The sequence below is a fragment of the Apus apus genome, chromosome 1 (assembly GCF_020740795.1).
Source record: "Apus apus isolate bApuApu2 chromosome 1, bApuApu2.pri.cur, whole genome shotgun sequence".
NCBI classification, from domain to species: domain Eukaryota; kingdom Metazoa; phylum Chordata; class Aves; order Apodiformes; family Apodidae; genus Apus; species Apus apus.
The window spans coordinates 98,301,127-98,325,061 of NC_067282.1; the positions used below are offsets into that span (position 1 = coordinate 98,301,127).

A 23,935-nucleotide genomic window follows, 5' to 3' on the forward strand; every position below is an offset into this window, starting at 1 on the left:
CTGACCTCTGAGTAGTAGGACTCTGTAGTACACATTAACTACAAAAAACAACAACAACAACAACAAAATTTTAAAATTGTAACTCAGTAGATTAATGACATACCGTAGGGAAGATGGAGATAAAAACACATAGTCTTTTTTCATTCTAAATGTATGTTTCCCGTATTTATTTTCTAACTAATGCATGGACTTTAGGAGTATATTTTGATACATGCATCCCCTTTTTGAAGGGTAAAATAAACCAACAAAAGCAATCCCTCCAAACTGAGTCAGTCCAGAGAGCAATTACTCAATTTCTCACCAAAACTGCTTTCAATTTTGAAAAAAAATTAAAGTGTTAATATGAAAAAAAAAAAAAAAAGGGGGGGGGGGGGGGGGGGGGGGGCGGGGATAAGTTAATTTTTACTTTTTCTGGCAAATATTTGCCCATGTCCAAACGGTAGACAGCAGAGTGAGGTCCCCAGAGTGGAATTTTTAACGTGTTCTTTTTCCCCACTCATCAAACGCTACACCCGGACGCTTCTCAGCACGCTACAAGACGCAGGCGGACACAAGGAGCTGCGGGAAAACACGCACGACTGCCTGGAGGGCGGCAGCTCCGGGCCCGGCCCGGCGGCCACGGCCGGGGCTCCGCGATCCCCCCGCGGGCGGGAACGAGGGCCCGGCTGCCTTCCCGGCCCGCCGCTGCCACCCGGCGGCCGACGCCGGTATTGCAGGCGGCCGCCGCGCCCGGCCGCGCGTCCCGCTCCTCCCTCTCTCGGCAGGTTCGGGGAAAAGCTCCCAGCCCTGGGGATGCACCCGCACCCCTAAAAGAGAAAGGGGCTCACCGGTGAGCACAAGAAAGCGCAAAAGACAGTCCTCTTCCTTCAGATCCGGACCTGAGCGGAACTGAGGCTGTTTGCTCCTCAGCTTTCCCGAACGACTTCAAAAATGAAAAGGACGAGGAGCGAGGCACAAAGAAGGACCCACGTAGCTGCTCCTATCTCCATACTTTTTTCTACACCTCTGACGGAACATTCTGATGGCTCCGTAGCAGCGGTTTCAGTGCAGGGCTGGGCCTGTGTGCCGTAGGGACACGTCTGTGCAGACAGGCAGGGTGTCGAAGCACCGAAGCAGCCTGAGCTGCGGAGCTCCCGCTATTCATACCGCCCCTGCAAGGCACGTGGACACCACAGATGTCACCTACTAGGTGCCACAGATGGGTGTGCAAGGGGCAACTCCATGCTCCTTCCAGAGGGTCGCTAATTCATTTATTTTTGTCTGATAGCACTGCAGGGGTAGATGCACACATGAAGGCAGCACTATGTAAAGAAGTCCATGCATGGTGTGTGCTCTCCTGCACAATCTCCGAAACCAAAAAGTTTTGCAGTTTTTTTCTTAAGACACCTAGATGATTCATCCTGCTTTAAAGGCATTCTGAGCCCTCAGGGTAAGCAACACAGATGGAAAATTCTCATCAAAAACAACTGCACAGTTTACAGGTTTGCTCTGGCCTTAGCAGGATGTTTCCTGAGCTTACTCTCTGGATTGTGAGAGTTTTACCTAAGTTTTCTTGTGTCCTTTCAGTATATGGAAACACTGAGAAACTTTCTTAATTCCCTCCTCTCTGTTCTAATTTCCCTCAGCTACCCTGTGCAAGTTCTTCAGTAACCATCTTTGGCATTTTATCTTCTTGATTATTTAATTAATGACAAAAATTGTGTGCAAGAATTGAAAAAAAACTGATCCTGGTTTCTCCAAACACTCAGCCTCAGATTCAAAAAAATATGTTTCTGTTGTTTGCAGTGAGATAAAGATAACCTGCTCTTTTTAGGGCATGACCTATAGTATTTGTTGTCATATACAAATACTGTCTCCAGCACCAATTCTGACATCCACTATTTTTTCTTTCTTTCTTTCAGTTTTTTAACTGCTGTCATTACATTGCATCATGATGTTTTCATCCAATCTGATGGCACTTCATTTGCTGTCCTCCTATTGATTTATCATGGTATATTACAGAGACATAATTCTGCAATGCAACTTCACAGTGATTTCCACTTCATCTTTGCCAGCATTCTGAATTATCACTTGAAAACTTTGAAGTAAATCTAACAAAGATGTTTCCGAGCACTGAAATCCCTTTCCAACATTGCTTCAATCAAAGGAAAACAGCTCAAGTCTTCTTAAATACGGTTATGCTGAGTTACAGGATTGAGAAATAAAAGTGCTGGTTTAGGGTCAGAAATGAGCCTATCAGGCAGGCAAGAATGACTTTCAAAAACTGTTCTGGAGCAGGTGGGTGGTTGGAAAAAAGCCCCAATGAATCAAAGTGAAAACAAAGTCCATAGAATTTTAAGTATACATGTCCCTTGAAGGCATCCTTGTCTAGTCTACATGTCAAAAGCTGTGATTCCCAGTCACAGCCTCACTAGGGAATTATTACATGTGGTCTTTCAGGTACCATGCTCAATTGTACATTATCAGTTTCATTTACAAAGACAATGCAAAAACAGAGACTGAGGATTGAACACTTTTGAAATATCTTACCTAGTAAAAAAAGCATCATACTGGTCATAAGACTATAAATGTACTATAGTTGCTTTGATAAACCAAATGTTTTACTGAAAACCACACATACAGCATTCCTATTAATGGACTATGTCCTTCTACAGATAGTGCAATAAACTCCAACATAAACCAGCATAATATAATCTCTCAGTGTGTTTTTAATAATACTTAAAATATGGACAAATTGTTCTATTTCAGTTTCCTTTCTAGTCTCTTCTGCAAGCATGACTCAGGGACAGTGCCTATCAATGTGCCCAATTTTAAGTACAATCTCACATCACAAATATAGTTCTAACAGACCTTGAATGTTTTTAGATATCAACAAGACACTGAACTTTTTTAATATATACCAGAACAGGAACATTTTCCTAACTTAAAGGGTTGTTGCCCTCACCCCCCCCCCTCCCCCCTTTTACTTCTTTTTTTTTTTAACCATTTACCTCATTCATGTTCTTAGGTGTTCGTTGGTGTGTCTATGAAGAAAAGTATCTGCTTGCATTGGCCTACCAATGTGTGCCACTGGTCCTATCCTTTGGATTATTTCCAGAATGGTACTGAAAACTCTGCACGGTGTAGAGGCGCATGGTGCACAGGACTCTGGGGTGCATAAGGAAGTGTGTGACCAGTACTTAGAGACAGGTCATTCTCCCCTTCTACTCTGCCCTGGTGAGGCCACATCTGGAACACTGTGTCCAGTTCTGGGCTCCCCAGCTCAAGAGAGACAGGGAACTACTAGAGAGAGTCCAGTGGAGGGCAACAAAGACGACTGGGGGACTGGAGCATCTCCCTTTTGAGGAAAGGCTGAGAGAGCTGGGACTCTTCAGCCTGGAGAAGAGAAGGCTGAGGGGAGACCTTATCAATGCCTACAAGTATCTGAAGGGTGGGTGCAAGGAGGATGGAGCCAGTAGTTCCCAGTGACAGGCAAGGGGCAACGGGCACAAGCTGGAACACAGGAAGTTCCATTTAAATATGAGGAAAAACATCTTTACAGTGAGAGTGACAGAGCACTGGGACAGGCTGCCCAGGGAGGTTGTGGAGTCCCCTTCTCTGGAGATATTCAAGACCCACCTGGATGCAGTCCTGGGTAATGTGCTCTAGGGGATCCTGCTTTAGCAGGGGAGTTGGACTAGATGATCTCTGGAAGGCCCTTCCAGCTCTGGCCATTCTGTGATTCTGTCCTTCAGCAGACTACCACAGAACTTTCTTCATCTAGAAATTCTCATAACTATCTTTTTCACTGCTGCTTTTCCAGGAAAGATGGCATATACTCATACATCGATAGAAAATTACTTCTAAAAATCAGTGCAACAGGAAAAGATACTTTGTAAAGGCAGTTATTTTTCTACAGGAAAAAACAGAAAAATAATTAAAAAAAAAATCCAAGTGGAGAAAAGATAAAAACAGGAACCAGGAATTGGCTAGGAAAACCATCATAACGGCTCTTACCTAGAATGGCTTATTTTACAAAATTTCCCCCCCCTTATGTGTACGTTTCTCTGGTAAAAGGGAAAATCAGCAATTGCTAAATTTAATGTCTTTACCTCAAAGAAAACCACCTCAAAATACAACAAATGAAGATAAATCTTACTGCAGGAGATTAAATAAACTGCAGTAAAAGTTTCCATCAGGCAGTTTCAATTTATGAATTATCTTTTATGACACAACCTCAGTGATGAATGACTAACAATGGGGATTACTTCAGAGGAATATTACTTCTTACCTGACTTGTTCTTGCACTCGATATCATAACCAGTGATGGGGCTGTTTCCATCAAATCCCATGGTCCACCTGAGGGCAATACTGCGTGCTCTCACCTCTCGGATTTCTATTTCAGGAGGGTCTGGGGGCTCTGAATAAACACACATGCACAGTTTAAGTTAAAAGAAAGCCCATACTCATTACAAGATGACATGAATGAGTGCGGTGCTGGCATAGCTTACTGGTGGTAAGCTCTCATGGCGTTTTCTCCAGTCACTCATTAGCAGCCTCAGACAATTAATCACCTGCTGAAGAACACTCAGCTGAAGGAGGAAAAGTCACTTTTCAACCAGGAGTCACTGATGTAATCTTGAGTATTGGCTTCTGTTTAACCTTCTTATATGCAACATTGAGTTGCATTTCCTTAAAAGCACTCCAGATAGCACTACTCATGCTAGAAAAGATTCTGGCCTTAAACATCACATTTCAGTGACACTTGTACAGTTCTTGCACAGTAAGTGATAATAGAAATATGAATACTAAGCTTAAAAGTGTTAAATATGCTGGAGGGAGCAATGTTTCTGTCTCTTTTGGTTCTTCTAAAAATCTTCATTTAATAAAAAATAATTTGATAACACTTCAAAATTACACTTAAGCTTATTTCTGCTCTAGAGTTAAGGATGTAAATAAATCGCATTTGTACCCATGCTAATGCTCCTTTAAATTGTTAAAGCAGTTTAAATGAAAAGTGGTGTAACTGAGAACCTGTCCTCAAACTCGACCCAATTTTTTCAACAGGGCTGCCTTAGGTATCCACTGACATCTGCAGCTACTCGAAATCAAGAATGGGAAGGAAGAAACCTGAAAGTCTTAGGGATTTGCTGTGTGCATGGTCAAAGGCACACAAGCACTGGAAGATGCATGGCACAGAAAAAAGCAGTGGCCAGTGGCTGAGTCCTGCCTGTGCTCTGCATCTCACATACTGTCACCTCAGCTACTCCAGGACTTGCTGCTGCCCACCTGAGTAAAACCCTGCGGGAGGAGAACTCCAGCCCCAGGCAACACAGGTTCCCAGAGTTTGCATTGTGTGAAATGATTAGAATTTATTTGACTGATTAAACTGGAAATATTTTGTTTAAAGAACCACAGTAGGTTTAACATTTCTCCAGAGATACAAGTCAGAGTTTTGCTTTATGTCAGAGTTGGGTTTTAAGCACATGCTCTTTAAAAACAAACCTCTCCCCCAAAAAAGTAACATCCTCATATCTGTTGTTCCTACTGAAGATGATGGTTGTAAGTACCTTTACCAGATTGTCAGCTGGTGTATTTAAGAAAAATTCTCCTTATTAATTTGTACAGATGTAGAAAGACTCAAGCTTAGCCTTTATTTTTATTTAATCTGTGACACTGGAAAATGAAAGACTGAGATCTTAATGAAGCTCCTCATTTATTTGACAATGAGGAATATATTTACTTATGAATCAGAGCCTCCCTCCCCCAACAGATTTCTGAGGATGGCATACACTTACTGTACTACAAAAGCTGTGTTTTTTTCCTTATGTTGTCCTCTTCCTACCTTGCACAGTGAGCTGAATTATTCCACGATCCTCCCCATACGAATTGATGGCATGGCAGGAAAAGAAGCCAGAATCTTCACGTACAGTTGGCAAAATCTACAGGTGGTTTGAAAAGAAGTGACTGATTGAACAGCATGCAGAGAATAAAAAACCCAAACCAACAGCTTTTCTGTATGGTGCAAGAAAATAAGTACAAACTGGTTTACTTGACAGTAATAAACAGATATTGCATGTTATATGCATACATATATATGCACAGTAAAGCATCCAAAATTCTGACACTTATCAAACCCAACAACACCTGGGTTGAGAGAGCAGGGTATCAGCTCTACATGTGTAGTCAGGAGCTGGAGCAACATCTATTCCTGTGGCTTCTCATTAGGCATCTTTTTTCCAGTTACTCGTAAGTTTGCCAAGCATTTAACAGTTGGCTGAAATTTTCCGTACAAAATGGTGCCTCCTGCTGCCTCCAAATTTTTCCAGTTATTTCTGAAAATAACTCAAGTGACTGGAGTTTGTGTGGAGGAAATAAAGGTTCAGACACTGCTGGTGAACCCTATAGTATTCAGCATGGTGCCTCATAATAAAATTTTGGGTGGTCTTGCTTTTCATTTTTTTTTATTTTGTAACATAGAAAGCTATACATAGTCTTTACATACATGATTATAATTATATTTTTCTACAGGACCACTACTTCATTCAATGATTTTTTTTAGATGAGCAGACATCCAAGTACCATTTTCTTCTCATGTTTCTGTGTGCCACTCCACACTTTATTTACTGCACACAGTTCAAACTGTGCCCTGAAGACAGACTCATTCATTTTCTCATAGCCTTTCCTGTGGCACTCACCTATGCAATACCCATTTCAGAAACATGAGTGAATTTATTTTCATAAATACTGACATAATGAAGCATATTAGCACCATTTTGTATGGGGAATTAAGGAACCAGACATATGATAATGTTTGTGGCTACTTGACAAGTTGCCACATATTAGCTGAGCCATGGTAACTCCACGTGCTTTTTAATCCTCAGCAAAGCCAAGGCAATATGAGCACAACTCTCATTCACCACTGGTTAAGATAAATGGATTAATTTTCCACTTGCTACAAGGATATTGGAGAGTTATCATCTGAGATGTGGTAACTTGTCAAGCTGTGTTTAGCTGCATGTGTGGCTGAGCTTTAAAGTAGAAAGCTAAAAAATTTCAGAGCCCAATTTGATACAACTAGGGCCTTCTTTTCCCCCCTCAGAGTCCTTAGCAATAAATAGCATTTCATGTGTTCATAACAGCTTCCACTGAGTTAAGCTGCAGCTATGAGGGCTTAGTACTTCTGCAAATCAGACCCCAAGGGCTCAAGGCAAATACCTAGAAAACAAAGAACACACAATTATTGGCCACCTGTGAAAAGTTTGGTTTCAGTGATCAGCCTTGCATCACACAGTGTCTTTCATTACTCAACCCTAATTCAACTCCAGAGAAAATCCAAGTCATGCCTGACTGAGGCAGGGGTCCTGCAGAAAAAATAAAAGCTGAGTATACAACTAAAGATCACATCGTCATGCACACATGCAAAAGCACTGAGTTAAAAGCTTCAGAGACAGCCTTAATCCTGACATTTTCAATTATTTGGGCATTTTATCTCTCAGAAGTCAAAGGTTTTGTACTTAACATACATATGGATGTAGAATGCCACTACCGTACACAACTGTTTCAGAAGAGAAATCTCCAAGCAGGTCTCCAGCCTTCCAAAAAGAAATATTGTTGTGCATCCAGGAATTATCTTATATAAGTCAATAAGGCAAATGAGGGCAGAGAGGTCTAGAGGTCTATCCTATAATTAAATATTATTTGTAACACAAATAAACTAATATGAACAAAGTCATACATAGAATTTAATCTTCCTCATCTAAATCAATGACAAAGCTCCATCACAGAGAGCAAAACCAGATTTTTACTGGATATCACCCAACACAATTTTTGACTGGTAAAGTAAGAGATATACCTTTAGAGTTACACTAGAATATAGAGAATCATCAGACAGCTAGAAAATTATTCCCTTGAACCTGGTAAAAATGTTCTTAAGAACGTGACTGAAAAATGGAAAATCAACATTTTTTACTGAGAATCAGTATGATTTTTTAAAACAGTATTTTATATTTCATAAAGGCACATGTAACAATGTAAAGAAATTGACTGCTAACTTGCTCATGTTGGTAAATTTTAAATTTGAGCCAAAAAAGCTGTATCCTGGCATACTGAGGGCAACGTCACAGGCACACGTATTGTAGGTGACACCAGAACAGCAGGAATTTCCTGTGCTTCCATGGCATCTGAGGGAAACTTATGTCCCCAAAACAGCAGTGCTGCTCACGTAGCCTCTCAATCTAACCCAGGTAAGCCACTTAGAAATTAAGAGAGTCTCATATCCTGATTTGTCAGCCAAGCTGAGATGAACAGATTCCAAACCACCAGGCAGCTGCCTGTCACAGAAGCAAAAGTGAAGATGTAGATTATGACCATTTGCCTGGTGGCTTGGTGACTTCTGTTTCTTTGTACAAGAAGTGCCAAATACTCCTAGCAGCAGCAGATACATTACTTACATATCTACATGTACCCTTCCATCTCACTTTGGATTGGAAGACTAACCTAACTTCGTAAAATGGTTTCACAAGCCCCACAAATCGAAAGGGAGGGAGAAAAAGTACTTTAAAAAGAAAGGATTTTTATCTCAAAACAGCTTAATGATTTTGGTGAACGTAAGCCTGAAACACATCAGAGCTAGTGGTCAGATATTCACTTGGCACTTATCAGCAGTGTACTCAAATGGAGCTGTGCTGCCCATGGAAGGGCAGGTTAAGTCAAGAGCCACCCTGAGACAGACAGGATGTGGGGTGGCTGTGAGCCAGGTTCACTCTCTTGTTGCCACTGGAACATGGGAAGATGGATTTTTCTGGGAGGTGGAATGCAGAGGTTTCCTCTACCTCCTTTCACTGCCAGCTTTCCAGGACTGCACAATGGGTGGGGTGAGCGGCGGTGCTCTGACCTTGTGAGGCAGAGGTAACTGTGCATCCCTACCAAAACCAAATCAAGCAACACTCTCACACATGTAGATGAGCCATGGGTCACTTTATTTTCTTACCTGCAGAGTAGAGATGACTTCATCTCCAACTTCCTTGGTGGAAACAAGGTAACGGGACATTTCAGGGTTAATGATTCGGTCTTCTTTTTCCCAGCGGACTATGATGGGTTTCTCTCCGTGTGCTGTGCAGCTCATTTCCTTCTTTTGACCTTGTGTTGCCAAGGTGGTGTTTGGATAGGATGTTATCATGGCTGGAACTAAAACCAGAGAAAACAAAAGATGGTTCCTCAGTGAGCTGTCTAGTCTGATGATACAGAGTTGCCTCTTCAATCTGGTCTAGCTCAGCTTGTCCATATTTGACTAAATGGGCAACAATGCGAGAAATTATTCTACTGTCCTTCCTGTGTAAAAGCTTAAGACTGAAGTTAGGCCTCAAAGGGGACTTAGCAGACAGGAGCCGGGACTGGACAATGGGGCTGTAGAGACAAGAAAAAGCAAATCCAAAGGAAGCCTTATTTAAATGAACTACTATAATTGCTATTCTGAAATGGTAATGCTTCATGGCATGACCTTTTCACACACCAGAGCTGCTGATGCTTGGATATGACAATATGTCAGGATGCAGCCATTTTTGTTCAAATACTTTCTGAACTAAAATAAACTGATTTAAAATTAACAGGAGCTGTGGGTTAGAGCTACGAATGGGATTTAATTACAGGAAGAACTCTGAGAAAGGTCTTGTGTGACACCTGAGGATCTTTAAACATTGATCTGTGCTAGTGTTGAAGTATGTCTTGTTTAACCATTTGGATATTAGGTACCAACTGGTTTTATTGAAGATGAGCATTAAAAGAGAAGAAAATATGACTAATCAAAATGAAAAATTATGGTGAGTCTGATTCCATCTTCCAGAGAATGAAAATAGCTTCAGTTTTATCTGGCATCTGCCCAAGTACTAGTACCCGCAAGGAGGTTACTTTCAGAAGGTCACTTATGGCCATCTGCTTGCTAATTCCAAAGGCAGAAACTAGTGTACCAGGCCTACGTAGCTGCAGGCCTGTGGGCCTTGTACGGGCAGGTGTGTGCACTTGAACACACCTGCTCCCATCTGCAACACCTGAAATAGACCAATATATAATTTTATTCAATTTGCTCATCAATAAGAGAATCAATTAAAATGAGTGGCAGGATATTAAGGAGTCCACTTTACCACCAAGAGCTTGTACCACCACCTTTCTTTCTTCCATAATCTCCCAAGCCTCCAACATATTCCTTCCTTCCTTCCTTCCTTGCCACACCTCTCCACATCTCCCTCTTTTTCCTCAATGCAACACAATCCAGTCCCCTTCATCTCTCCTCTGCTCTTCCTGCTGCAATGCCCTCAGGTTCTCACATGTTTCTTAATCCCTACAGCAATGTTTTATTTCTCCAACCTCATTTCCCATCCCTAATTAAAGCACGCCAACCTCCCAAATCACCTAAGAGATTTTCGCTACAGCTCCAGTCCTCTTTCCCATCAGTATCTCCATCAGCTCACCACAGCAGATGAGCTTTGCACTGGCAGGTCTACCCTTCTTCTGCTTCATGGGTAGGATCACACCATGTGCACTTGCAGAAAATGGGACATCTGAATTTAAGGATCTCAAGAAGCCTGTCTCAGAAATTCCCTCCTCACTTTCAAGTCTCCTAAACAGCTGTCTACCAAGGGTGCCCTGATGGGTGACTGCCAAACCAAACACCATTACCACCTTGCTTGATTTTTAAAAAACAAAGGCTACCTGTTTTGGTTTTAGGTCAGGGTTTTTTTTGTTTGTTTTTGTTTTGTTTTATTTTGTTTTTAAATAGAGCTACCTGCTCAGGTTTTTTTTCCAACAAACTTTCTTAATAAAAGCAGCATAAAAACATGTGAAGAAAGACGACTTTATTCCTCAGATACAGCTTTACCCCTGCGTATCCTTCCCTTCCTCTCACATAATCTTCCACACAGATTCCTTATTGCCATAGCAATGTCTCACAGCTAAATATTTCCCCTTCTTCCAAAGCTGAGTTTTTTACTCTTCATAATTTAGCTCCAATGATCCTAAACTATGCGCTCTTCTTTTTATCTTCCTCTGTGTCAAAAGTTTCCTGGTAACAAAGCCACATTGCCAAGGATATTTTAGGCAATGCATTTTGTCATCCTCCAACTATCTTCAGTCAATTACTGATGCAAATAACTGAGATAAATATGCTGGCTCTTTACTGACAAATAATAATCTACAAAACTGTATATAAGCAAACTAAATCTGTACTATGTATGCATGAGATGTCTCTCAGGATGTCTTAAAAAAAAAGTGAAAGCATTTAGAAATATATCAAGAAGATTCAGATGCCATATTAAGAGTGCATATCCTTTTATATCTCTTCAAATGCACATGATATACATACACATATAATGATACGTATTTATAGAAGAGAATTTTGGAAGGGCGGCGCATGTTGCTGCTCACGTTAAAAGAATGCATAGTGTCATGTTCCAGGATTTGGAGTAGGCTTCCCTAGGGAGCAAATAACTCCATTTCTCTCTCCTCTGGGGTTTTCCAGGTCTTTCTCCGAAGTATGCCATGTGGTGCTGGGTGCTGCTAATGGTCTATTGGCCACAACTGGAAAAAACAGAAGCTACACTTTATAGATTATGGTGATTTGTGTTCTTGCCAGCAGCATTAATCTAGGATATATCTCTGTTTAAAAATGGACTTGTATTTGGAAAGCTGATTCGCTTATTCCTTTTCTCAGGTCAACCCATCTTATTCCCCTTTCTTCATGGCAACCCACTAAGAAGTAATCTCATTGATTTATAGTATTAACAGCTTCATAATTAAAAATTAAAGTGCAAAATGCAGTAGTCAAGGTTACTCTTAAGAATCATGGAAGTGGCTCAGACAAAACAAGAACTTTTTGTCCCACTCTTGAAGAAAACTGAACCTGGGCCTTTCCTGAGATTCAGCATAAATTACTTAATTTGACCTCCTTTTCTCTGCTACTGCTGAGTGTTTAATCAGAAACAGAATGAAAATAAAAATGAAAATATTTAATTATCTTGACAAAAACTACTCTCATGAACTAGAATAAGGAGGCTACAGTAAGTTAGGTGAGGGCTGAGCAAAGTAATAGACATATTTGAATCCTTTTAGAATAAACCTTCACAAACTGCTAGAAAATTAAATAAAATCACATTAATTTTAAAAATTACGTAGGGAGCAGAGTGTAGGGAATTGACTATTTTTTCTTCTTTTAGCTCACAGATGGAAATAGCCACATAGATTAAAAGGCTATCTTTTAATTTGTTATTAAACACTAAATATTCTTTTTAGCCTTCTTAAATTATTCTAAGACTGACTGAAGTTCTCAATATGTTTAAGAAATATCCCTGTCTGTAGTCTCCAAATGTTATCTTTCTAGCAACCTGGCTGTGGTGAGAAGAGAGGAATCCAACAGAGCCAACACCAAAATCTATGGGGAGATGCCCAATGTGTTTTGAGCTGTATTGAATACTAGATTGCTGATCATAGCAAAACATTTATGCAGATTCTAATTGCTCTTGAGAAAGAGGATGAAAAAGATGCAGCAGGGAAACAAATCTAAAGATGTAATGATCTGGAAATAACTGAACACAGTGAGAATTTGAATGGTGCACTTGTGTTAAATACATAAAACAAAAATAGACATCTCAATTTTTAAAAGTTATTTCCACAGAAATAATAGACATCTTAATTAATGACAACTATTTTCTACCAATATTCACTAATTTTGAAAATGAACTTATTATTTGTGACCTACTCATGTTCATCTGTTGTGAACCTCCTCAGAGAGATGTTCTTTTAGGGAATTTTAAAAAATAAATTTAAAATATTTAAATATTTAATTAAAGTGAATTTTGAATGCAATGTTTTTCTATATTTCTTGGAATTATGTGTAAACCAGGCAATTCTCAAACAGAAACAATACTGGGTCTATTACATAAATATTTTATATGGCATTAATTTCAAATTCAAAAAGCAAATATTTTGAAATTAATTGCCACTAAGGTTCCAGAACAAGAAACATAATTCCAGACACATAAACCTGAGAAATTTGAGAAGCAAAAATCTGATTAATTAATATGACAGACTGAATTATTTATTCAGCTTTAGCTTCAGGAGTCTACAGTGTAGATGAAATAAATTCACAGAAATTATTGATAAATATATTCCTGAAAATATTTTTTAAAGAAAGCAAAATAAAACAGATTGCCTTCTATCCTCAAACTGCTCTAAAAGGAGGGCTAGTAGCTTTTTGAATGCCTCTATTAATAACTGGTAGATGGATGGATTTTTGGACAATAGGCAGGAGCTTCATAAGCAGAATCATGTCATGGCAGTAAAGTATGAAAAGCAGTACAAAAAAAACCCTACTGCTTTGGAAAAAGAGACTGTACACAACAAAACCTGCATCTTTATGTTTCTGTTTAGGGAAAAGTGATGTCCATAAGAATGATGATATAATGAATACGGGGAGAAATTAAACACAGAAATGACCAGCCTATGTTGTAGCTACCTAAGTTTGCATTACAAATCCCATACAAAATCTGAAGACTCAATGGTATGTATAAACTGCATTACTAAGATAATAGGACATCTATAGAAGGCAATTTTTGAAAAAAATTCTAAAAGGAAATAAATCACTGAGTGGGAATGAGTAAGGATTCTGTACACCTATACCATTTCAGCAAGCTATTCCACTGAGATAAACAAAGCTACTTCCATTATACGTTTTATTCAAACATGTGTTTCCAAGATAGAACAGACCTTGTTTGATGCTAAGCTTTAATAAGAATGACAGTGTTTCAGTACTTGGCAGCTTCACCAGCACCTCCTGATCTGATTGAGTATGTCAGGGTAAAGGCTGTGAACATTTAGGGTTCATATCTTATTCACTCAGAAGCAGTTTCAGGTCACATTATAGGAAAAGAAGTTGATTTATTTTGCATGACAACTATGAATTTTAACCAAAAGACACATTAATAAAATAAAAAACTTCTTTTCTCTCAAATCGCAAAGGCAATTCCTTCCTCTTTCTCAGGTCTTTTCATGCATTAGTTTTATGTTTGTAACAGCAGTGAAAACTGCTGTCTTCAAATGATACACATGAGATCAGCAGCTGCTTGTATTTCTCAGTCTTTCCTTTGACTTTGACATGGTTCTGAAATAAATGTGACTTTATTTCACTTTGCCATGCAGCTTCAATTCCCATTTTGTCTAACTGCACTTGATAATAACCAGGAAAAGAAAATGATAAGCTGACAGCTTTGTTCCCTGCAGCCAGTTATAGTAAAAGCCTGTGGAAATTTCTAACAAACTACAGTAACTCATATGAGGCACTGGAAAACCAGTTTCATCAAACCTTGGATAACGGTCAAAACAAAAATAAATTATCACAGATCTATTAAAAATTACAGTAGCATGTATATAACTGTGATTTGTGAAGACTTAGACAAGGACCATCTTCCTTCACAAGAATTTAATGAACAACGTTAGTGTTACCATCAACACCACTGTTGAAAATTATGGATGCCTAGAAATTAGTATTAGAAATATGTATCCATTAAATATAAATTTCTGGGGCCACTTTCTGTTCCAAATCAATTACTATCTTTCATCACTCCATATAAAAGTCAGGCTGGAAAGAGCAGGAATGTTAAATAGTTAAAACTAGCAATATATAATTTTAGATAAATTCTCCAATGCTTTGATCTTAAATTGAATTTAGTCTGCCATCAAGATGGCATCAAGTTTTAATGTTAAATAAGAGGGTTACTGCTATCATAATTGTGAAGTACAGCACTCTAATTTCTTGTCACTTACTGAATGCAAATCAGTTTAAACCAGAGACTAGAATGCATAGGAGAGTGCTCGTTTGTTGTTATGCTTTAAACTTTCCATTTGTGCCCTTTCATTAAAAATACATTAATAGTTTACAGGTTTAAAAGACCCCCCCCCAAAAAAAAGGGGGGGGGTGTCATAAAGTCACTGGAAAACACAAGCTTTAATCAGGTTATATTTATGACCCAGTAATTCCCATGGGTCTTTTACATTTTGGAGGCTGTGAAGTGACATGTGTAAATGTCCCTCCCAGGGGAAGAGAAGCAAGCACTAATTGAGGTATTGACGGGTTTAAATGAAGCAGAAACACACTAAGAAACTCTGGTTACAACAAAAATGAGTATTGGTGAGCAGTGCATGCTGGGACACTAATGCTTTTCATTCACTGCTCATTCATGCAAGTAAGTATACTTTTAAGCATGGTGAGTTGGGTCTGTAACAGCTCAGTTCTGATCTAAAAAGCCATGAAATACTATCTGTTGATGTATAATAGAGCTCTGGTAGAACTAGTCTCATCTAGCCTTTCAGAGTGAACTATATTTTTTTGTCTAGATAGGTGCAAAGAGACCAATGGCATCTGATACTCTGATACTGGGAACATAAATCAAATGTATTAAAACCAACCAGATACAACTGTCTATGCAGGCATTCTCTATATAAGTACATTAACACAAACATATCTATATTCTGCATATTAATACTAACAGAAAGGTGTTATTGTATTGTACATATACACAAAAGCATTTCACCTGTGCACGAAGTAGGGAACATTCACAAAACCAGTCAATGGCATTCATGTCAACTTCAGGTGGTTAAAAATTAGTCAACAAAGCCTTTAGCTTCAAATGAGGACTTCTGCAGCAGTCTTTGGGGAGAAACAAGACCTTCCAGAGGACCATTTATCTTGACCTAAAGATGATGAATGGCTTCTTATTGATGACAAAAGTAGCTCAGGGTCAGCTGCTTAGACTTCTTCAGAAGTCTAGCTTAAAACCAAATGAATCCAGTGCTCAAGGTCTAATCTCAAATTCTAAATTCTCTTAACTGAGGAGATTCAGGATGTAGAGAAATGCTACTGTTTCAGGAAAAACAGGGAGATTCAGCTGGGGAGAATAAGATTCTAATAAAAAGCTCTGAAGATACTTGTTTTAATGGACATCAATCTGGCTTCTCCAGTCAAATTTCTTCCATTTGCCCCTTGTAAAAGAGACCATTTGGGATTGGTCTGGGAATATTTTAACCATCTTAAGCATGGAGCATTAGTTCTGTTTGTTGCTGAATAACAACAAAGTTTATTACTAATCTATTCTATTTTATACTTTCCTCCGTGAGGTCTATTTTTTGCTTTGGCTGCTCAACATGCAAGTAGCTTCTGCTGGGAAAACAGATCATTTATGTTGGTCAGCAAGAGAAGAACATTTCTAGAAAAGCAGGGAACCATCTTAAAGGCTGCACAGTCTAGGAAAAACTGGTAGGTAACTTGTGCACATCACAATTTTTTGAATATATGTCTTACGGATGGAGGGAAATATTAGTAAAGCAAAGAGAGCTTAGGTAAACACAATATTTATGAGGTAAAGATATTAATTATAATATTTCTGTAAGTTACATTCACCCCTAAGTAAGCAGTGGCTCTTGTAGCAGAAAATCAGAAAAGAAAGTACTCACTTACTTTGATTAAACCTAAAATTAGGATCCTCCTTGGGGATTTTTTGTGTCTTTTACACTCATTGCTGTCATGTTGTTGCAGTGTTTTATGTAATCTAAGGGCTAGACCTTTCCACTGAGTGTTTTGAGACTATTACACTGAGCAATTAATAAAGCTTCCAGACAAAAGCAATGGCTGACAACTTGGATCCAGGACCCAAATGCCTGAGGCCAGAGAAAGCAAACTAATTTGAACCAGCGCTATGGTTATTTTGGCTCATTCAAAGCTTCCAGTATGCTCATTCAGCTGTGAGCCAGAGAACAGCTGTAAAGGAGTTTTAAAGCCACATTTTACACTACTGTTCTTGATGTTCATAGTATCCTGCTATATAACTGGGGCAAAGGTGTGTGTATGTTTGTGCTCGCACAAGGGCACGTGGACATGCATATGTGTGAGTGAATAACAGAGGGGAAAAAAAAAAGTTTTCCTTGGAATCAAATAAGGAGAACTATTTCATTACCTGGAAAAGAAGACAAAGCAACCCTCATCACCTTCTTCCCTTGACCTTTAACTGTCCTGTGGATTTTTTTCAATACACTATTACAAAAATGTTTCTGTTTCTCTGGAGACCATTTTTACCCCTCAGCCAAGGAAAGGCATCATAAATTCAAGTGTTTCTGGCAGGAGTAAATTATAGCCATCCATCTCATGAACAAAACACATGGCACAGGGCTGTAGGTCTCTCCTCCACAGTACCTCTCCACAGCATGAACGTTATTAGGAGTTCAAAGGACTTGTTAGGTTTTTTTCCCTTTAAGTTGTGTTTCAAATGAACAGGAACTCCCATTCCAGCTTCCACATACAGAATAAACACCTAAAAGCAGAGGCCAAAATGGCAGTGGTGATGATGTAACCACTTGCAAAGCAAGAAGGGAGACATGCTTCTAAGAATATTTTGACATATGTGCGTGATGGACGTTGAATATGATAAAAGAAGCAGATAGTTACAGGAGCAATATGAAAATACTTGTTTTGGTTTTGTTGGTTTGCTTGTTTGTTGTTTTTTTTTATTAGATTGTTAAATTATTCTTTTAAACACACCCTTAAGACAAACACACACATTATCTGTACTTAGATGTAAATTTGCTACCTAAATTAATAAACTATCTTCATACAAACAGTTTGGCTTTAGGAAATCTAGAAGTTTTAAGTGCTGATTTGGTGGTCCTTGGTCTTGTTTTTATTTTTTTGAAATTTTATTCCATTTTAAGAGGAATAATCGCTTGCAATGCAGTATTGTGGGTTTATGCAGTATATATCAACCATATTACTCAGATACACAGGAAGGTCAGGTTTTATGTTCAGGTTTTATTGGGGTGTTCTTGTTTGTTCTATGATGCATTTTAGAGTTTCTTGTAAGTTGGTAGGAAGCTTTTCAGAACCATTTCTGTTGGGACTTTGAATTGTCATTGTTCATTGAGAACAACTGATTTCTTTGACCCAAAACTTTTTAATGTGGTCTCTTTGACAAAATAAATTGCTGAAAAAGGTTCATTAGCTCAGTATTCAAATATTGGCCAAAAGATGAGGAGACTACAAACTCTCAAAATAAGCAATATAGACAATGATCACTGCCTTTTTGAGGACATAACCTTGCATCTAAATGCCTCAGCCTCTCCCTCCCCATTTTCTGTTTTTCTAGCATGACAAGCACTTCACTGTATATACAGGATTGGGTAATGTCAGCAACAGAAACAAAGTAAAACAAGACAGACTGAAACTATTAGTTCACTACCTTCAATTATTTCAATTAACAGTTGATTTTATTTGCAAAATGAAACATTTCTTTGAACAGACTGAGAAATATTCAACCCAGTACAGCTTATAACTTGGCTGTAAGGACATCAAGATGTAAGACTGGCCAAGCAAGGTTTTGAAATTAATTTCTTTTCCTCACATCTAACCACTGTTTTTTGGGATACATCTCTCATTTTTTATGACTACACAGAAAGAAAGAGTTTCTTGGTCCCTGGTTATAGTGTTGCACTGCCCAGTAGACTGGGTGAGTGGCTCAGGCTTGGAAAGGGAACGATCAGCGTTTCATGTTCCCAGATGTGAAAGTAGAATGCCCTAAATCTGCTTGGGTCCACAACAGGCAATCTGAAAATGGTGAAAACTCTGGCTGAAATAGGGGTGTCAGGATTTCCCAGACCCCTGAGATGAAGCTGAGGACCCTGAGTACGCCTGTGATTTAACATAATGGGTGGGATCAATCTGAGCTCCACAGCTCCCGCTCCAGCTTCTACTACCATCCTCTTGAGACGTCTGAGAGGATTATTTGTCAGCTGGTCTGGTCCCTCAGAGCCAAGTCCCTGGATAATAATTTATGTGTGAAATCTACTGGTAAGGAGCCAATTGATGGAACTTTCAAAAAATTTGTAAGCATTGATTTTCAACTATTTTCTGTGCAAATATCTAGCATTTTATTTTTCTTCCACAAAAACACTGGAATTTATACAGAGAAATGAAATTGTAATTTTTCAGCAAGCCATCATTCATAATTTTAATTACCCTATGAGACGGAAGTCTTCTGTTGATTTTATTCATAAACAAATGCAAGAGCCATCAGCTGCTGCTCAAGCTTCTCTTGTTAATCTGTCTCTGTTATGAAACTGGATTCAGAACACCAAACACTTCTTAGGCAGTGATGTTGCTTAATTCACCATAAATCCAGACAGATTTCAAATACTGCCTAATTGGCAAAAAACACTGCTTTGCATTATCAGCTTCACGGGATCTTCAATTCTTTGTGTGACATGACTACTTAAGATACATGGCCAATGGCTTAACCAGTAAGATAATGTTTTTGGGTTTTAATTTTAGAAACCTTCTCATGAGCAACATTTAGAGCTCCTTATCTTATAAATACTATTGTATAAGCACATAAATGGCACAGTTTACTGTACTACTGCTTCTCTTACTCCAGAAGCTTTCACCAAATGAGATCTCATAGGGGATATAAAATACTGAAAGCAGGGAAAGAAAAAATTTATATTATAGTTCTGAACTTGTCAAAAAATCAGACCAACATGTTTACAGAAATCTTCAAAATGCTAATTATGATTGAAAGGCAAAAAAAAAAAAGAAAAGTTATCAAAATTCTCAAACATAAATCTTTTTTTTTCCAGCCAAACAATACTCCCACAACAGCCTAAATTGATGAAGCTATATTCACTTAAAGAGACATGGATTTCCTATAGGCCACCAGGGAATACATTCCTGACTCTTAATTCATTCCATGGGGAACTGAAAGAACAGTTTTGCCAAGAAAAATGCAATGCACAGGTTATAGTATTATTGAATCAGAGGCAAAAGATCTCTTATTTACAGTGAAAGAAAGTTACCACTAATTTCCAGTCAGCTTCTAGTCAGTTTCTTATTTAGGAAATTTCCTCATGGATAAATGCTTCTAGGTTTCTTACTAAAAAAAGATTGCATGACTGATGGGCAGGACACAATCTAGTGTTGTGTACCCATGCTACTTCCCTCTTCTCTGCTAATAACCATTCAAATCCAGGTATTTTTTGTTTGGGTTTTTTTTGTTTGGTTGGTGTTCTGGGGGTTTCTTTTGGTTGTTTTTTTGTTTGTTTGGGTTTTTTTCTTTTTTGGTAGCCGCTTGCAATGAAAGATTTATCATATTACCTAAGATCCTGTAAAAAAAACATCCTGAGATTTTATCTTGAGAATCTCTTCCACTTCTGATCTCTGCTAATGGGTGGAAAATCTGTCTGTTCTTTGAAATTCGGCATGAAAAACCTCTTGTTTTTCAAGTGCTACACCTTCGTCCCATATTACTTCACTGAGAATTCACATTTGAAAGATGCTGAAAAATTACATTACTTTTTCATTTTCCTTACAAGTAAGATAAATTAAAATAATAATAATAATATCAGCATTTTGCCTAACTAACAACTTAATATGAATGTTGTAAAAAGGTAGATGCTGCCACTGTCAAAGCAGCTGCAACGACAATTCCAAACTGGGACAGAGTCACCAGATTCCCACAATCAGTTCAACTACGTATTCAAGGAAAAGGGTGATAAAACCAGATTGGTTCTCCAACCTGATTTCTTTTATTTCTTTTCCCTCTAGCAAGTGGGTCATTGATCATATTGGACACCTTCAGAACATTTTGTGAACAGGGTTTTTTCCAACAATTACTAGGGAAGAAAATGGAGGACTATCCAACCAGGCTTTGTTCAAGTCTCCAGATCCAACGATTGGCTCAAAGAGTTTGTTCCATCTTCCATTAGTATTGAATCTTTCAACTTAAATGGCAGAAGTCTATTTTGAAGACTAAGTGTTAAGACTGTATTGGTGACAGCCTTATAAAATATGTAAGAAATAAAGCATATGCAGAACTGTAAGATATCTGTTCTGGATTAATCTTATATGGATTAAGAAAGAAACTTATTTTAAATGGTAAATTCAAGCACCCAAAATTTAAATTAAAACAAAACAAAACAAAACAAAACTGAAACTTCCAAACAGTCTCCTATTTTTTTGTGATAATGTTTGGGGATACATTCTTTGATCACACAAACATTGTTTTCCCACAAGATAAGGTCTCATTAAGTAGTACAGGGAGTACATGGTGCTTAGTGTTATGCAGTTAGTGAATGATGCTACTTCTCCTTTTTCTGCTTTATTTTTATCAGGCACTTGGATAGAAAATGGTAAATGAAATGAAGTAAAGACTGGTCTTTTGGCTAGGCTTGCTATTGCCACACAGGATCATTTAATTTTGGTCTATTTTCTGTGGCAAAATTAAGGTTTCCTAGGAGGTTACTTCCTGCCTTCTTTGATAGATGCTCTTGTATTTCTAAGTGTTCCAAGTTGCTTTGCAAAATTGCCGAATATCCCTAAACGCAATTGCAATCTTCCTATATTACACCCTGATTACCTAAATAGTGAATTATTTTAACAGATAATTTGTGGCATGTGTTTCCTATCTTTTACACAGCTAGAAAAGATTCAGACTCACATATAACAATTTTTTTCCAATGATAAATATTCTTAAATTTGTGCAGTTCCTGAAATGTTTCTGTATTTATGTTGTGTACTGGACTTGGTTATTCTGTACAAATGGCATGAACCAAGAGAAAAAGTGCTCAGTTTACAACTAACAGCTCATTAAGAAGCTGAACTCTAGTGAACTGTGGAAAAAAACCACAACAAACCAAGAAAACAAAATCATATCTGCAGCACCAAAGAAATGAAAAAGCCTTCTCAGCTTGGTGTCAGTTAAATACATTTTTAATACTGCTGCTAACAAATAATATTCCTTTGATTTATTTTTTTTTTTCCAGAAGCTTGCAAAGTTGCTGGCAGCTCCAGTAACTCTTCCAGTTTCTATTGTTAGCTCTGCCAGTTTTTCCTAAATCTCACTAGTCTCTTACACCTCTCTCTCCAAAGTTCATGTTGCTTGCCTCAGATTTTGCCAGAATAAATCCCTATAATGTCACACAGGTTTTTTGTCCACCTCCAACTCTACCCTCCTGTCTAAGCAGGCCCCTGTTGTGTTTTTTAATTAGATGGTGTCCTTTGCAGAAAATGGGACTTTGAGGCAAAGAGGTGAAAAAAGGGTCACTGGTGATTTATTGCATGTATCAAAGCTGAGCTAGCTGGTAACTGCAAGACAGTAAAGCTGAATAATTAGTTTTGCAGGGAACACTGGAAGATGTGGTACTCCAATTCAGGTCAAACCAGAAAGAAATCTCAATCATTATCTTAATCTTATCGAAACCTCTCAGGAAGTGTTAAAACAGGTTATCTGTCAAGAATTCCCATGTCATTATTACTGGTAAGAAAAGATATAATTCAAGAGCCGCCTTTGAATGGCTTTCTCTTTCTCTTTTGGAATCACATAGAAACACAGACTACAAAAATGTAAATTATGACGTTGCTTTAGAGCCTAGTCTTTAAATATTCAAAAATATTTGTATGTCAGCTATCCTCATCTTCCTTCAGGGAAACCAGTTTGCTCATATGTAGCAACCAGGATCGGAAGCACACACTTTCTTAAATTCATTTGTTGGGAAAAGACGATAGAGGAATAAAGTATCTTTTGCAGCCCAGGGAAAACCATTCTACTTCTCTGTGCCTGGCAAACCCACAGCTCCTGGCAACTGTACACAGCTTACTTCCATAAGACCAATCACATTTCTCAGCTCAGTAAATGAAAAACAGGAAATAAAATTTAAAAAAAAAAAAAAAAGAACAATAAATTGTCACTTCCATAGTGAGTTCAGAAGGAAAACCTTAACAGATGTTGACAGCCAAAATCAATAGGTAACAAAAGGACAGATTTCAGTCCTTCATACTGAACTGGACTGTGCCGAGGCAAATGCAGGAAGGGTTTAGCAGCGAAGTGCTGTGGGACAGCCCCTGGCCCCGCTGCTGCAGACACTGGGAGCAGCTCGGCTTCGGTGACTGTCAACAGCAACACTGAAACTGTTGCTGTATCACTGACTCATTGCCGGGCCGTGAGATCACTCCTACTTTTAAAGCTCAAAAGGCCACATTGGCGAAATTATAGCCCTGAAGAAGGCCAGAGGAGCTTTATCTTGACTGGAATTTTATTTGCCAAATTCAGAGCTGTAACGGCTTCTATCCCACAATCTTACTGTCGTCTTCATACAAGCTAAAGAGGAGGTACTAAATGAGAACTAAATTGCAGAATACTTAAAAAACCCTAATTATTTTCTGTTTATATTTAATAAAAATGGGGGGGATGGAGGGGGGGGGAATCACAGGTCCTTAATATTGCCTATTACTATGCATATCCCCAATTCATGACTAATGCATTTTAATTCAGTCACAGGATATGCTTTAAACAATTCAGTGCAGCGTTATGTGCTGCACTTGAGATGTTCAAGATCTTAATTGTTTGTTCTCTTCAGTATCTCTCACCCAAGAAGCTAATGAAAAATTCAGTCATGATGGTATTGCTTATGACATACATAGCTGTGACACATGATAATTTTACAATCATTTCAAGACACCATGTGGTTTCTTTTGACATTTTGTGACAGGCTGTGTTATCAAGCATAATTGTTTGCACAGGAAGCAACTATAACACGTGGTCCTTGGGACATTATGTTATCTCCTGATAATGATGTCATTAACATGTGTATACTATAATTAATGACTACAAGAGTGATTCATTTGAGCAGGGCTTATGAATCCATTTCATCAGAAAAGGGAAAGGAAACCTATAATCATTTGGGCTCAGATCCTGAAAGCTACTTACTTGCAACCTGCTGCAGCTACACTGGGTGACCCATTAATTGAGGCGTATTAACCAAGAAGCATTTATTTCTCAGTTATATTACAGAAGCTTGGATTAGAATAATTATCATAATCGTTGTTCTCATAGAGATCAATGAGAGAAACAGGAACCTAGCAGTGCTCCAA

General features: G+C 38.4%; 1 protein-coding gene across 3 annotated transcripts in view; it reads right to left on the reverse strand.

Moving 5' to 3' along the window:
- The window catches only part of DSCAM (DS cell adhesion molecule), a 495,043-nt gene that overhangs the window by 104,852 nt on the left and 366,256 nt on the right, over positions 1 to 23,935 (reverse strand). For all 3 annotated transcript variants that reach the window (XM_051641267.1, XM_051641277.1, XM_051641287.1), the window contains 3 exons: positions 8,972 to 9,168; positions 5,825 to 5,921; positions 4,271 to 4,399 (listed from right to left, as the gene is read on the reverse strand). In XM_051641267.1, coding sequence (XP_051497227.1) covers positions 4,271 to 4,399; positions 5,825 to 5,921; positions 8,972 to 9,168 — 423 coding nt within the window. The remainder of the gene's footprint in view (positions 1 to 4,270; positions 4,400 to 5,824; positions 5,922 to 8,971; positions 9,169 to 23,935) is intronic.